Below are 17,030 nucleotides of genomic sequence, written 5' to 3' on the forward strand. Positions count from 1 at the left end.
TACCTTGTCAGCTCAGGGGTTTGAACTCACAACCTTCCAGTTACTAGTCCAACGCTCTAACCACTAGGCTATGCTGCCGCCCTGTAGCAAATTGCCTCAAATTAAGACCATACATAGGTGTTGCTTTATTCGTTTTTTGGAAACAGGTTCTGGAGACTGTGAAAAGACCGCTGGTGGCATGTCTGGTGGGGTAAGTGTGTGTGTAAGTTGTGTGTGTAAGTTGAATATGCAAAAAATTCATGTTTCTTATAAAAAGTAGTGATGAAGTCAGTCGTTCCTCAACTGTTAGCCAAGAGAGACTGGCATGCCATGGTATTGATATTAGCCCTCTGATTTTAATGAAGAGCAAAACGTGCCGTTCTGTTCGGTGCCAAGCTGCAGCTTAACGCGGTCCTTCTTTGCAGGTCTTGACAATATCATAATATATAATTTTTCTCGTTTTTATTTCACTTGGTCCCCGCACAATGGTCATGCTACTCCGCCTATGGTCACCCCCCCCCCCCCCACCCCCTCAACAGTTTTTACTCTGGACATTTATTTATTAAGTCCTGTGTGGCTCAGTCGGTAGAGCATGGCGCTTGCAACGCCAAGCGTCGTGGGTTCGATTCCCGCTGGGGCCACCCATATGTAAAAAAGTAGTGGCCCCAGCCGACTTGTAAGTCGCTTTGGACAAAAGCGTCTGCTAAATGGGATATATTATTAATCACTGCTATAGTTATGATGTATATAGTGCTATTTCTATTGATTTTATAATACCATTTTCAGTATTTTATTTCACTTGTCCTGCATGTTGGAGCTCAGAGCCTAACATTTTTACAGTAATCACACCTGTACATGTGACCTTTAAAACACACAATAATCAAGATAAGATTCAACTAAAGCTGGCAGGACTTGTTTTGTGGAGCGTGGTGTCAAAAAAGCAAAGCCTCTCTTTACCACGGATAGAACTCTCCCCATCGTCACAACCATTGAATCCACAGCATATGTTTTGGCCATGATAATTTACAATCTAAGATAACGCCAAGTAATTTAGTCTCCTCAACTTTGTACCAAATACAATGCTATTAGTTTTAGAGATGTTCAGGACCAGTTTATTACTGGTCACCTTTTTTTCTAAACTGACTGCAGCTCTTTGTTCAGGGTTGCAGTGACTTTACTCGCTGTGGTTGCTGATGTGTATATGTCTGGAAGAATTGAGATTTTTGAGTGTAAATGCTCCATTAATTGCACATCTGGCCCTTTCATTGCGCATCTAGCGAGTGAGGAATGTGCAGTCTAATGTGCCGGTCTAGCGATGCTGCTGATGCTCATTTCATAGCAAATAACAAATAAAAGATACAAATGATATACTTCTGTCAGGTAAACCTACCGTGCCGTTAACATTTCATTTAAACGGTTATCACATCAACTGCCTACACAGGGAGGGATAGACAAACACATGCACCACACTGACACACTGGGGCAATATTGCTGGAAATTAATTTGCAGATATTGGGTTAGGTTTGTCTTTTTAAGCCGATAGTGGCTAACCAGGGGTGGAATAATGTCAAGTTGCGTTGATTACATAGCAGCTGGGAGATTGCGGTGTCTCATACTTGTGAGATGTGTTATGGCAGTTTGTGATGGAACACATTAAAATTGCATATACTTTCAAAAGTGTTTGGTGAGCAATGGACCTGTTGGAGAGGCATGGTCTAAATGAATCACTACTTCACTGGCTGCTTTTCTATGGAGAAAGATTGCTGACCAAATGTAGTAGTACATGAATTCATTTACAACATTTTGACAGCAATCTTTCTATGAAAGTCACAGAGACAAGGACTAAAGAGGCCCGATACACTTTGAATAATACTGTATATGAAACATATCCATGTGACAGTGTTTGGACGCTGGGGGGAGGTAGTAGACTGACCTTGTTGGAGTCCTGGATCATCTTGACGTTGTCGGCCCCAAACTTGTCCGAGTAGAGTTTGAGGAGCCTCTGGGAGATCTCGGACAGTCCTGTCAGCTTGGGCTCCTTATATATGAACTCTTTACTCTCCTCTTCCTCAAAGAAACCCTGTTACAGAAACACCATGTTACCCAACACACACACACACACACACACATCCTGTGTGTGTGTGTGTGTGTGTGTGCATGTTTGTCTGTGTTTCTGACTAAGTCACTCTGAATAAGAATCAAATCAAAGTTTATTTGTCACGTGCGCCGAATACAACGGTTTCTGTACAGTGGACACCTTACAGTGAAATGCTTACTTATAGGCTCTAACCAATAGTGCGGATAGAACTTCTGTTATTTGACCAAACTGTAGAATGCAATGTCTGCTTCGATACTTTGAAGAGTATGTGTATTTCTTACAACTATAGCCCATTGATTTCTTTTTCTATATCCCTTAGCTGAATATGAATAATCCTTAGCTGGAAAATCTAGGCTCACATCACCCCCTAGTGGTTTACTGCACTTACCTATCAGTCTAGTCATGTGTTTCTTAGTGTTATGTCAGCTTGTTAGAACACAATCGTAATCATAAAAGGCACTGGCAAAATTGCAATGTTATGTTCTGGATGAAACAGAGGCCATTCAGATGTCAGAGGTCATTCTCAAAGCACCGTTGGGTCAAAGGGCAATGAGGATTATTTTCGGACAGTGTGCTCTTTCCTTAAGAATCAACTCCTTGGTGCTGACTCAATTTGTCTTTCTTCGATTCCTTGCATCCTATGTCCTCGTCTCTTTCTCAACCGTATCGGGGTAAAAGGTCCAGGGTAGGGTTGAATGGTGGGAACCCGGTTACTGCGATTTACGGCCCAAAATCACTCTCTTTTCCCGGGATAAAATACAGCGATAAACCGGTAAACTACAATAAACGATTTATATCAACAGCATGACGTGAAATGGAGCAGTCTTCCCCTCTCTTCTCATCAATTCCATTCAAATTGCATCCAAAATAGATGATCCTGTTCAATATTGATATACAGCTCTGGAAAAAATGAAGAGACCACTGCAAAATGATCAGTTTCTATGGTTTTACTATTTATAGGTACGTGTTTGAGTAAAATTAACATTTTGGTTTTATTCTATAAACCACTGACAACATTTCTCCCAAATTCCCCCCCAAAATATTGTCATTTAGAGCATTTATTTGCAGAAAATGATCAAAATAACAGGAATGGCATAAAGTCACTCAACAGCAATGTCAAATACACATGGTTAGCAGATGTTAATGCGAGTGTAGCGAAATGCTTGTGCTTCTAGTTCCGACAATGCAGTAATAACCAACGAGTAATCTAACCTAACAATTCACAACAACTACCATATACACACAAGTGTAAAGGGATGAAGAATATGTACATAAAGATATATGAATGAGTGATGGTACAGAACGGCATAGGCAAGATGCAGTAGATGGTATTGAGTACAATATATCCATATGAGAAGAATAATGTAGGGTATGTAAACATTATATTAAGTGGCATTGTTTAAAGTGGCTAGTGATACATTTTTTACATACATTTTTCCAATATTAAAGTGGCTGGAGTTGAGTCAGTATGTTGGCAGCAGCCACTCAATGTTAGTGGTGGCTGTTTAACAGTCTGATGGCCTTGAGATAGAAGCTGTTTTCAGTCTCTCGGTCCCTGCTTTGATGCACCTGTCCTGAACTCGCCTTCTGGATGATAGCGGGGTGAACAGGCAGTGGCTCGGGTGGTTGTTGTCCTTAATGATCTTTATGGCCTTCCTGTGACATCGGGTGGTGTAAGTGTCCTGGAGGGCAGGTAGTTTGCCACAGGTGATGCGTTGTGCAGACCTCACTACCCTCTGGAGAGCCTTACGGTTGTGGGCAGAGCATTTGCCGTACCAGGCGGTGATACAGCCCGACAGGATGCTCTCGATTGTTCATCTGTAAAAGTTTGAGTGCTTTTGGTGACAAGCCAAATTTCTTCAGCCTCCTGAGGTTGAAGAGGTACTGCTGAGCCTTCTTCACCACACTGTCTGTGTGGGTGGACCAATTCAGTTTGTCCGTGATGTGTACGACGAGGAACTTAAAACTTAATACCCTCTACACTACTGTCCCGTCGATGTGGATAGGGGGGTGGGCCGTCTCGTCGTTGTTGGTAATCAAGCCTACCACTGTTGTGTCGTCCGCAAACTTGATGATTGAGTTGGAGGCGTGCGTGGCCACGCAGTCGTGGGTGAACAGGGAGTACAGGAGAGGGCTCAGAACGCACCCTTGTGAGGCCCCAGTGTTGCGGTATCAGCGGGTGGAGATGTTGTTACCTACCCTCACCACCTGGGGGCGGCCCGTCAGGAAGTCCAGTACCCAGTTTCGCAGGGCAGGGTCGAGATCCAGGGTCTCGAGCTTGATGACGAGTTTGGAGGGTACTATGGTGTTAAATGCTGAGCTGTAGTCGATGAACAGCATTCTCACATAGGAATTCCTCTTGTCCAGATGGGTTAGGGCAGTGTGCAGTGTGGTTGCGATTGCATCGTCTGTGGACTTATTGGGGCGGTAAGCAAATTGGAGTGGGTAGGGTGGAGGTGATATGGTCCTTGACTAGTCTCTCAAAGCACTTCATGATGACGGAAGTGAGTGCTACGGGGCGGTAGTCGTTTAGCTCAGTTACCTTAGCTTTCTTGGGAACAGGAACAATGGTGGCCCTCTTGAAGCATGTGGGATAAGGATTGATTGAATAATGTCCGTAAACACACCAGCCAGGTGGTCTGCGCATGCTCTGAGGATGCGGCTGGGGATGCCGTCTGGGCCTGCAGCCTTGCGAGGGTTAACGCGTTTAAATGTTTTACTCACATCGGCTGCAGTGGAGGAGATTCCGCAGGTTTTTGTATCGGGCCGTGTCAGTGGCACTGTATTGTCCTCAAAGCGAGCAAAGAAGTTGTTTAGTCTGCCTGGGAGCAAGACCTCCTGGTCCGCAACAGGGCTGGTTTTATTTTTGTAGTCCGTGATTGACTGTAGACCCTGCCACATACCTCGTGTCTGAGCCGTTGAATTGCGACTCTACTTTGTCTCCATGCTGACGCTAAGCTTGTTTGATTGCCTTGCGGAGGGAATAGCTACACTGTTCGTATTCGGTCATGTTTCAGGTCACCTTGCCCTAGTTAAAAGCAGTGGTTTGCGCTTTCAGTTTTGCATGAATGCTGCCATCAATCCACGGTTTCTGGTTTGGGAATGTTTTAATAGTTGTGGTGGGTACGACATCGCAGGTGCACTAATAAACTCGCTCACCAAATCAGCGTATTCATCAATGTTGTTGACGCAATGTGGAACATATCCCAATCCACGTGATCGAAGCAATCTTGAAGTGTGGAATCAGATTGTTCAGACCAGCATTGAACAGTCCTGATCGCAGGAGCTTCCTGTTTTAGTCTCTGTCTATAGGCTGGAAGCAACAAAATGAAGCCGTGGTCAGCTTTTCCGAAAGGAGGGTGGGGGAGGGCCTTATATACGTCGCGGAAGTTATAATAACAATGATCCAGGGTTTTACCAACCCTGGTAGCACAATCGATATGCTGATAGAATTTAGGGAGTCTTGTTTTCAGATTAGCTTTGTTAAAATCCCCAGCTTCAAGGAATGCAGCCTCAGGATATGTGATTTTCAGTTTACATAGAGTCAAATAAAGTTCGTTCAGGGCCATCGATGTGTCTGCTTGGGGGGGAATATATGCGGCTGTGATTATAATCGAAGAGAATTCTCTTGGTAGATAATGGGGTTGACATTTGATTGTGAGGAATTCTAAGTCAGGTGAACAGAAGGACTTGAGTTCCTGTATGTTGTTATGATCAGACCACGTCTCGTTAATCATAAGGCATACTTCCCCCGCCCCTCTTCTTACCAGAAAGATGCTTGTTTCTGTCGGCGCGATGTATGAAGAAACCAGCTGGCTGTACCGACTCCGATAGCGTTTCTCGAGTGAGCTATGTTTCCGTGAAGCAAAGAACGTTACAGTCTCTTATGTCTCTGTGGAATGCTACCCTTGCTCGGATTTCATCATCAACCTTGTTGTCAAGAGACTGGACATTGGCGAGTAGTATGCGGGGGAGCGGTGCGCGATGTGCCCGTCTCCGGAGCCTGACCAGAAGACTGCTTCTTCTGCCCCTTTTATGGCGTAATAGTTTTGGTTCGCCGGCTGGGATCTGATCCATTGTCCTGGGTGGTGGGCAAAACACAGGACCCGCTTCTGGAAAGTCGTATTCCTGGTCTTCATGATGGTGAGTTGACGTTGCTCTTATATCCAGTAGTTCCACCCGACTGTATGTAATAAAACCTAAGAAATAACACATAAAAAAACAAAATACTGCATAGTTTCCTAGGAACGCGAAGCGAGGCGGCCATCTCTGTCGGCGCCGGAAGTCAACGTGAAAGACTGGTGGAGAGCATGCCAAGATGCATGAAAGCTGTGATTGGAAATCAGGGTTATTCCAAATATTGATTTCTGAACTCTTCCTCAGTTAAAACATTAGTATTGTGTTGTTTAAAATTGAATATGAACTTATTTTCTTTGCATTATTCGAGGTCTGACAACACTATCTTTTTTTGTTATTCTGACCATTTGTCATTTTCTGCAAATAAATCCTCTAAATGACAATATATTTATTTGGAATTTGGGAGAAATGTTGTCAGTAGTTTATAGAATAAAACCAAAATGTTAATTTTACCCAAACACATATCTATAAATAGTAAAACCAGAGAAACTGATCATTTTGCAGTGGTCTCTTCATTTTTTTCAGAGCTGTATATGTCCTAGCCTACCTCTTTCAGGTAATGAATGAGGGGTTATGCATAATAAGCTTCTAACTAGCCTGTGGCGATTGGGCAATGTGCATGCACCTGTGCGCCGCTGGCTTCTCTCCTTAACAAAAGCTCCTCAGCTCTTGGAGTCCCATGCAGGAAAAGATAGACCAAAAATAGCTTGCTGGACATGTTTTTTTTTTGGGGGGGGGGGGGGGGTATTTGTCATACCAATAGACAATTCGAAGAGGGACACAATCTATTTTTTTTCTGAATGTTAAATACAGCAGCCAATAGAACTCATGGGCAGGTTGAAAGAAGAACGAGCGTGCAATGGCGGTAGGCTATAGTAGTTATTCATTCAGACCCATAACCATTCAATCTTCGTGAAGAGAAATGAAAGCCGTCCACATCTGATTCTAGACCTATATTATTAAAGCATGTCATTAGAATGATTGAAAGCGAGGAAGGAATGAGGCAACTACAATAGAAAGAGGAGGTAGGCTTATAACATTAGGGGAAATATTATGAAAAGGTATATATGAGTCAGCCTACTAATGATACAAATAGGCTCTGTTATATTTCAAAATTAAAACCAAATTCGCTAGCCTATGCTTGCAACTTTGTAGGTCACATGTGCGGCACCAGAATCACATGTTCTCTAAGCTTTATCATGGTTTGAACGAGGTGTGTAATTCCAGTCCAATAATACAATACAGTACAGTAATACAGTTCACAAATATCCTACTGGAGCTAGTTTCATTTATTTACCCAAGAGAGCATATTGGTAGCTACAAAACGGGATTTCATGTTTTTTTGTTGTGCGTAATGTGCAGTAGCCTATATATCATATATGTATTGGATAACAGCACAATCATTTGGGCTTCTTTGGGCTTGGGCTCATAAAATGTCTTTAATGTATAAACCACACATTAAAGACATTTTATGAGCCCTAGCCCAAAAAAGGCCAAATGATTGTGCCGTTATCCAGCATCAGGCTTGAATTTTCGATTAAAGCTCTAATAAAAACCAGATATAGGCCATTTTTTTTTAAATGTCCCCTCTGTCTCCCCAATTGGTAGTTAGTCTTGTACCATCGCTGCAACTCCCTTACAGACTCGGGAGAGGTGAACGTCAAGAGCCTTTGAAACGCGACCCTGCCTCTTGACACAATGCCTGCTTAATCAGGAAGCCAGCCACACCCATGTGTCGGAGGAAACACCTGGCGACATACCAGCCGTTCAAACTCTCCCCTAACCTAGATGATGCTGAGCCAATTGTGCGCCCAGCATGGGTCTCCCGGTCGTGGCCAGCTGCGACAGGGCCTGGATACGAACCAGGATCTCTAGTGGTACAGCGAGCACTCCGATGCAGTTCCTTAGACCTCTGCCCTATTCAGGAGGCCCTGCTTCATATGCTTTTGAATGACATTTACGGTTTTGGCAGGAAATACCGGGATACCTGGGAAAAAAAGTGATTTACTCTAGGGGTGGAACATTTGTAAAATACCGGGAATATATTCAAACCCTAGTCCAGGGTCCCTTCACTTGGACCCTCGGTTTGGAGAGGAGGCTGCGAGGAATCGAGGAGAGATGAGTTGAGAAAGAGCCCTCCATTCCAACATTCATTACCAGGGCCGTATTCATAAAGTGTCTCAGAGTAGAAGTGCTGATCTAGGATCAGATCGCCCCTCTAATTCATTATGACTTAAAATGCTAAACAGATCCTAAAAGCAGCAGTCCCACTCTGAGATGCTTTGTGAATACAGGCCCTGGTCTGGACTGCCTGCATGTATGCTGCTATGTCATCTTGACACCAACTGTTCTAAGATCTGTTCACAGGAGCTAGAGATTAGAGATTGGGATCATTGAATGGAAAAAGATTACTGGAGATTATAGGATGTGGGTATCGGGGGAGGTATCAGGGTTGGGATAAATTCTATTTAAGCTCTTTCAACTCAGGAAGTAAACTGACATTCCAATCCCCTTATTCATTTCCTCATCTCTTTTAAATGAGGGACATTTTTCCCCCACTTTATTCTGAATTTATATAGAATCAACCCCAAGCCCCGGTAGGTATACATATCATATAGGTATACATGTATATATCTTAGAAGACAGGTTAGAGAAGTTACTACCGGTGATGCGAGAAGAGAGGGAAAAGAGAACGTAGGAAACAAAAAGAGAGACAAAAACTTACCGCAATCTTGATACAGAAAAACCAAAAGGAAGAAAAGAAAAAGAGCAGATGGAGGAATTAAAGAAACAAGTTGTGATCCACCCCTCTCCCCATTCACCAAAGGTTAAATGTCTAAAGGATTCAGGCTCTTCTAAGATGAGTCCAACCAGCTTACTGAATGTAGGAGTTATGCGACAAAAGACAGATACTCGGTGAGAATACCTATGGGTCTGGGTTTGTACCAGAGGGCTATAGCTATTGCATGTATGCTGCAGATGTGGAGGCTATCAAGCTAGTAGACGCTAGTTGAAGCTAGCGCATTGCGGTGTGACATTTCCTCCTCCCGAGACCTGAAGGATTGAATCCCGGAGCAGGGATGGTACACGCTAGCCTGAGAGCCAGTCTGTGTGTGCGGTCCAGATCGATGCCAAACATGACAATGAGTAACAAGGAGTTAGTATGATAGCACAAACAGACTGGCACTCAGGCTAGGAACATGGTAAACACACACCTTTCTATAAGGTGTGTTTGTCATTTTCATTGTTTTCTGTGGCTCTGATGGCACTTACCAGTCCATAGAACGCCACGCGGTAGTATCGGCCAAACAGACGCTTCTCAGAGTTCACAACCTCTGTCACCTTCAGGTAGGAGCGGTGGATGTCGTAGTACAGCTCCGATAGCCTCTGTGGATCACACACAAAATGTCAATCACAACTATCCCCTTCCTGTCCGAGTGTCTCTGGCCTGGTAAAGAAACAACCTTGTCCTATCCACCCAGTCACCTTGAAATCTCGCCTCTTTTCAAAGACGGCAATGACGGGCTTGTTGATATCGGCGATGAGCTCGTGCCTCTCAGACTTCCACAGGTAGTCCACACACAGCTCCAGCTGCTCCACTAGAGTATCCTACATACACAGGAAGTATAGGACGCAAGTTACAGAGAAGAAGAGTAGATAGATAAACCTATACAAGAAACTACAAGGACGCATCTCAAATATCATGCTTCTCTTGTCAGGTTCTGCATTGTATTGTCATTGAATGATCTTCCAAATCTGAGCTGAAAATTCTATACAATTCTTTGTACAGGACCCAGTAGGGGTGAAGGTACCTCAGTGTAGGGGGTATCTTGAGTCCCTGTGTCCTCTTTCATGGCCCCCTCTTCCTTCACGTTCGGTGAGATGCACAGGAAGGCCGCCCAGCCCATGGAGAACGACGCTGAGATTTCACACAGGATATGACATCAGAGAAGGAGGGACATCAGAGCGAGAGCTCAAAGGAACAACATGTTGTCACTCCTCTTTATGCTTGTGTACATGTTATCATGTTATCCCCCCCCACACACACACACACACACACACACACACACACACACACACACACACACACACACACACACACACACACACACACACACACACACACACACACACACACACACAGTAACACTGTGGTACTTAACATTCCTTGTGTTCCATATCAACAAACCTCAAACAAAGAACAGTAACTCCATTCATTGTGAGCGTGCTTTCTTTACACATATCAAGTGAAACTTGGGTGGACATCAATAAAGGCATCTCTCAAAAGGCAAGGTAGACCACAGACATCCAGACATCTTTCAATAGTAAAGGCAAAATCAGTGGACTTCAAAACACTGTACTCCATTCTGTTAGTCTTTTGAGTCATAGCGTTTGTTCAGCATACCTCTTAGAATGAATGTCCAATACATTGCTTCATTCTAAGTGGTATTGCAAAGCAATTTCAGTGGACTATACTGTATGTAGATTATGTGTACGTTCTACATACTCTGTTTATTGCTGTCAGCACCATTTCACAACGTTAAATTCCTGGTAGATGTAAATGTACTTGGCGAATAAAGTTCTGATTCTGAAGTCAGCGTAGCTTGAATCCCCCCCACCCTTTACGCATCCCTGTTCCATGGCCGGTCCCAGGGCAGCACACTCACTTTCTCCATCTCGGGGGGTTAGTAAGGGGCTACAGTTAATGACATTGGGCTCCTCAGGAACCACACTTGACATCCTGGCCTTGTCAGGTTTCCAGTAGCCTGCGTTATAAGGAGGAATATAGGAGTTTACTCTACACAATTTAACTTTCCACTTGCTGCTTTGCCTTTTTTCACTTCACGACAAGCCAGTGCTTTTACAGGGCATGCTTTCCACACACGGCGAGCGGCGGAAAGCGAGAGCGAGAGATGACGGCTCAGGCTCTGAACGGTGAAGCATGGGCTAGCAAGCACACACACACACGTGCAGATGGAGACACCGCCTTCCCACGTCATAGTAGTGCACACTACACACGAGAGGAGGTGAAGTCGCACTCACAGCAGCAGATGCCGGCTACGTCCCAAATGGCACCCTATCCACACTTTACCCTCTCATACACAAACATAGGGTGCTATTTGGGACGCAGCCCATGTTTGTGTGTGAGAGAATAAAGAGTAGATGGCCAGTACTGTGGCACATAGAGGTCTCTGTGGATGATGGTCTCTGATTGGATGATGTCATTGTTTTCCAAACAGTGGGGTTGTGAAACACAAAACTCAGCTCTGACTAACCTCTCTTCTCACACCCAAATAAGTCATATGCCAACACACAAAAGCATGCACACGTACACAGTGTATAACAAATCCACAAGCATGCACGCACAGACACACACATATCAACACACTCATACCATTTCCACCCCTACACACGCAGTCAAAGTCGTTAGAAACAGATGTTTGCGCAGAGAGGCTTACAGTAGCCATATGCACACAGTGCTGAATGATGATGTCACACATGCTGTCCAGCCAATCGATGGGCAGACGGGCCAGAAGACTCACAAGCAGTGGTTAGAGGTTCTCCACACGCACACGCTAGAGAGCACAAGCACGCACACATACACATCTGCAGAAGCTTGTCAGCAGCACTGGCATGTTGCGGCCCACCGGGCTGTTCTCACCTCTCCTTTTGAGGGACTCAGCGATCAGGGCTGAGATGTGGATGTAACACATGGCCGCCTGAGGGACAGACGAACAGGATGGAAAGAGGTGAACAGCTTAATCACAGATACCAACACATCATTAACTAGGTGTCCCACAGTAGGAGTGCTGATCTAGGATCAGTTCTGACTTTTAGATCACAATTTATAAGACTACATGGACAGGGGGAGATGATTCTAGATCAGTACTCCTACTCTGAGATGCTCTGATATGGCCCCTGAACACTATCACAGTGTAACAACCCTAGTCTTGGCAAGTGCATTATAAACACTGTGGCAGTCTCAAGTAGTTTGAATTACCCTCTAAAAATGTTCCACTGTTGTCAGAGGTGGGATGATACAGTGAGTCCTTACTGTCAGTATAAGCAATTTGGCTGTATGCCCAGAACATTGCTTTGAGAATGGATAGGGATATCTCAGTTTAAAGATGAAGTCACATGCATGAACCAAAAGTTAATGATGAATTAATTATGAATAATGTAAATCTACACAAAATATTCTTTAATGTCAAAGTACGGAAATAATTCTAACATTTCTTAAAAAGTAATGAAAAATTAAACACTAATATTCCTTGATTAGATCCGTATTCACCTCCGAGTCAATACATGTTAGAAACACCTTTGGCAGCGATTACAGCTGTGAGTCCTCCTGGGTTAGTCTTTAAGTGCTTTGCACACCTGGATTGTACAATATTTGCCCATTATTATTTTCAAAATTCTTCAAGCTCTTGTCAAGGTGTTGGGGGTCATGGCTACACAGCAATTTTCAAGTCTTGCCATAGATTTTCAAGCAGATTGAAGTCAAAACTGTAACTTGGCACATTCACTGTCTGCTTGGTAAGCAACCCTAGTGTAGATTTGGCCTTGTAGCGTAGTGTCCTGCTGAAAGGCGAATTTGTATCCCATTGTCTGGTGGAAAGCATCCTCTAGGATTATGCTTGTGTTTAGCTCCATCTTTTTTTTTTATCCTGGTACGCGCATGCACGAGGGCACCAGCTGGATGACTGTGTGATAACACTCTCGGTAGCTGATGTGAGCAAGACCATTAAACCGGTCAACATTCATAAAGCCGCGGGGCCAGATGGATTACCAGGACATGTACTCAAAGCATGTGCGGAACAACTGGCACGTGTCTTCACTGACATTTTCAACCTCTTTTCAACCTCTCAACTGAGTCTGTAATACCTACATGTTTAAAGCAGACCACCATAGTCCATGTGCACAAGGAAGCAAAGGTAACCTGCCTAAATGATTACCGCCCCGTGGCACTCATGTTGGTAGCCATGAAGTGCTTTGAAAGGCAGCATCCTCCCGGATATCCTAGACCCACTCCAATTCGCATACCACCCCAACAGATCCACAGATGACGCAATCTCAATTGCACTCCACACTGCCCTTTCCCACCTAGACAAAAGGAACACCTATGTCAGAATGCTGTTCGTTGACTACAGCTCAGTGTTCAACACCATAGTGCCCACAAAGCTCATCACTAAGCTAAGGACCCTGGGACTAACCCCCACCCTGCAACTGGATCCTGGACTTCCTGACGGGCCGCCCCCAGGTGGTGAGGGTAGATAGCAACACATCTGCCATGCTGATTCTCAATACTGGGGCCCCCCGGGGGTGTGTACTTGGTCCTCTGTATTGGAGCGGGTCGAGAGTTAAGTTCCTTGGTGTCCACATCACCAACAATCTATCATGGTCCAAACACACCAAGACAGTCATGAAGAGGGCACGACAAAACCTTTCCCCCCTCAGGAGACTGAAATTAATTGGCATGGTTCCTCAGCTCCTCAAAAGGTTCTACAGCTGCACCATCGAGAGCATCCTGACCAGGTGCATCACCGCCTGCTCGGCATCTGACCGTAAGGCACTACAGAAGTTTGTGCGTACGGCCCAGTACATCACTGGGGCCAAGCTTCCTGCAAACCAGGACTTACATAAAAGGCGGTGTCAGAGGAAAGTCTATAAAATTGTCAAAGACTCCAGTCACCCAAGTCATAGACCGGTACCGCTTGCTGTGCAGTAGCACAGAAACAGAGCGGCATGTCTAGGACCAAAAGGCTCCTTAACAGCTTCTACCCCAAGCCATAAGACTGCTGAACAATTAATCAAATGGACACCGGACTATTACATTGACACCTCTCCCATTTGTTTTGTACACTGCTGCTACTCACTGTTTATTATCTGGAGAAGTTTCAACTGTGCTGGACAGATGGCAGGCAGCGTGTCTGGCGTTGTGTGGGCAAGCGGTTTGCTAATATCAACATTGTGAACAGAGTGCCCCATGGTGGCGGTTGGGTTATGATATGGGCAGGCATAAGCTAAGGACAACGAACACAATTGCATTTTATCGATGGCAATTTGAATGCACAGATATACCGTGAAGAGATCCTGAGGTCCATTGTCGTGCCATTCATCTGCCACCATCACCTCATGTTTCAGCATGATAATGTCTCAAAGATCTGTACACAACTCCTGGATGCTGAAAATGTCCCAGTTCTTCCATGGCCTGCATACTCACCAAACATGTCACCCATTGAGCATGTTTAGGATGCTCTGGATCAACGTGTACAACAGTGTGTTCCAGTCCCCGCCAATATCCAGCAACTTCACACAGCCATTGAAGAGGAGTGGCACAACATTACACAGTCCACAATCAACAGTCTGATCAACTCTATGTGAAGGAGATGTGTCGTGCTGCACGAGGCAAATGGTGGTCTGATCCACGCCCCTACCTATCATTAAGGTATCTGTGAACAACAGGTGCATGCATATCTGTATTCTCAGTCATGTAAAATCCATAGATTATGGCCTAATGTATTTATGTAAATTGACTGATTTCCTTACATGAACTGTAACGAAGTAACATTTTTGAAATTGTTGCACGCTGCGTTTATATTTTTGTTCAGTGAATACTTATGCCATGCTTATATTTTTGTTATTTAATTTGTATTCATTTGTAGAATTTACTTTTCACTTTGACATTATGGAGTATTTTGTGTAGCTCTATGACAAAAAAACTCAATGAAATTAATTTCAATCTGACTTTGTAAAGCAACAAAATGTGAAAACGAGGGGGGGGTGACTACTTATGATAGCCACTGTACATATCTCTGCACCCTATACATAACCTATAACATATCCCAGTAACCCAGTCCTAATGTACCTCGGAGAGGTCTCCGTTGCGGACGTGTATCTTGGCCATGCTCTCCAGCCAGGTGCGCCGGAGCTCGGGGGTGCTGGCGTAGGAGTTGGCCAGGCTGTACTGCAGGTCCACCAGCATCTCCGGGTCCTTCTCGTGCTCCTTCATCTGGGACGTGGCCATCAACACCGTGCGGATCCGCTTGGTCAAGTCTTTCACCTCGGCAGGGAACGGTGTGTTCTGGGAGGGCGGATGGATCATACATACTTGACATCACACTTGATTATTATTTTAGTGGTAAACAAGAACAAAGGGTTTTTGGCTTCTGTGAGGCTCAGTTACAGACACAATGTACATGACGTCACATCCGATCAAACACGGGCAGTATGCACAATCGCAGCAATATACAAACATTATTAGTCACTAGAGGGAGTTAAGAGAGGAATCACAAACTCACTTCCTCAACACTAGGTCTGACTCCCAAATGCCACCCTATTTGCCATATAAGCAACAAGGCAGGTCCCTACAAGCCCTGTTTTTTTTCTCGCACCTGGACTACTGTTCAGTCGTGTGGTCAGGTGCCACAAAGAGGGACTTAGGAGAATTGCAGTTGGCTCAGAACAGGGCCGCACGCCTGGCCCTTAAAAATGTACACGGAGCGCTAACATTCATGACATGCATGTCAATCTCTCATGGCTCAAAGTGGAGGAGAGATTGACTTCCTCATTACTTGTTTTTGTAAGAGGTGTTGACAGGCTGAAGGTACTATGCTGTCTGTTTAAAATACACAGCTCAGACACCCATGCATACCCCACAAGACATGCCACCAGTCTCTTCACAAGTCCAGAGCAGACTATGGGAGGTGCACAGCACTACATAGAGCCATGACTACATGGAACTCTATTCCACATCAGGTAACTGATGTAAGCAGGAGAATCAGATTTAAAAAGTAGGTTAAAAAAACACCTTATGAAACAGCGGGGACTGTGAAGTAAACACAAACATAAGCACAGACACATGAATACACGCACATGAGAACACGCACTATACACACAAGTACACATTAATTTTGCATTGTAGGTATGTGGTAGTGGAGTATGGGCCTGAGGGTAGACACTTGGTGTGTTGTGAATGCTGTAATAAATGCATTGTAATGTTTTTAAATGTGTATAACTGCCTTAATTTTGCCGGGCCCCAGGAAGAGTAGCTTGGCAGCAGCTAATTGAGATCCATAATAAATACAAATACATGCATTGTCAGAGGAAGGTGCTAAAAATGGTCAAAGACACACAAGTCATAGACTGTTCTCTCTGCTACTGCACTAACTCTTTTGACTCATCACATACGCTGCTGTTACTGTTTATTATCTATCCTGTTGCCTAGTTACTTTATCCCTACCTATATCTACATACAGTATCTACCTCAATTACTCTTACGGATACAGGTATCCTGTGGGTGTGTGTGTGTATGTATCCTGTGTTCTTTTCTCTCCTTCTCCCCTCACAGGTGAATATCATCACTCCACAAACAGTCACCAATCAATCATCAATCAGAAGACACACCTCCTCCTGTTTCCTACCCAATCACAGTTCATTTCCCTTGGTTTAAAAACCCTGTCAGTTGTTTGCTCTAGAGCTCAATCTCTCTGTAAATGCCATATGTCTGTAGATCACTCTGTTTCACCCGCTCCTACTATGTCTCTCTATCGCTCTTTATGTATTGAGCTATCTTTTGTTTGAGCACCTCCATATCACTTTGTCCTCACCTGTGAGAATTGTTTTTGGTTATGGTGTTTGTTTGCTGGTGGGAAAAGGGGGAACCAAGAGAAGTTGCCCATGGGCATACACTACCCGTAGGTAAACTTAGTTAAAAACACTAGTTAGAACTGGGCGGACCACCCACTGTATTTTTGGTTAGTTAGTTAGCTGTTGTTGAAATAGGCTAGTCTAGCTTAGGGGTGTTTGGATGCTT

General features: G+C 44.4%; 1 protein-coding gene across 7 annotated transcripts in view; it reads right to left on the bottom strand.

The window, feature by feature from the left end:
• The window catches only part of LOC135546043 (dedicator of cytokinesis protein 10-like), a 181,778-nt gene that overhangs the window by 16,748 nt on the left and 148,000 nt on the right, over positions 1-17,030 (bottom strand). For 6 of the 7 annotated variants that reach the window (XM_064974130.1, XM_064974129.1, XM_064974128.1 and 3 more), the window contains exons 45-51: positions 15,084-15,299; positions 11,877-11,934; positions 10,882-10,980; positions 10,027-10,133; positions 9,701-9,823; positions 9,488-9,601; positions 1,913-2,059 (exon numbers count right to left, since the gene is read on the bottom strand). In XM_064974130.1, coding sequence (XP_064830202.1) covers positions 1,913-2,059; positions 9,488-9,601; positions 9,701-9,823; positions 10,027-10,133; positions 10,882-10,980; positions 11,877-11,934; positions 15,084-15,299 — 864 coding nt within the window. The remainder of the gene's footprint in view (positions 1-1,912; positions 2,060-9,487; positions 9,602-9,700; positions 9,824-10,026; positions 10,134-10,881; positions 10,981-11,876; positions 11,935-15,083; positions 15,300-17,030) is intronic. The other variant, XM_064974133.1, reaches the window with a different exon arrangement.

Source organism: Oncorhynchus masou, chromosome 9 (assembly GCF_036934945.1).
Source record: "Oncorhynchus masou masou isolate Uvic2021 chromosome 9, UVic_Omas_1.1, whole genome shotgun sequence".
Taxonomy (NCBI): domain Eukaryota; kingdom Metazoa; phylum Chordata; class Actinopteri; order Salmoniformes; family Salmonidae; genus Oncorhynchus; species Oncorhynchus masou.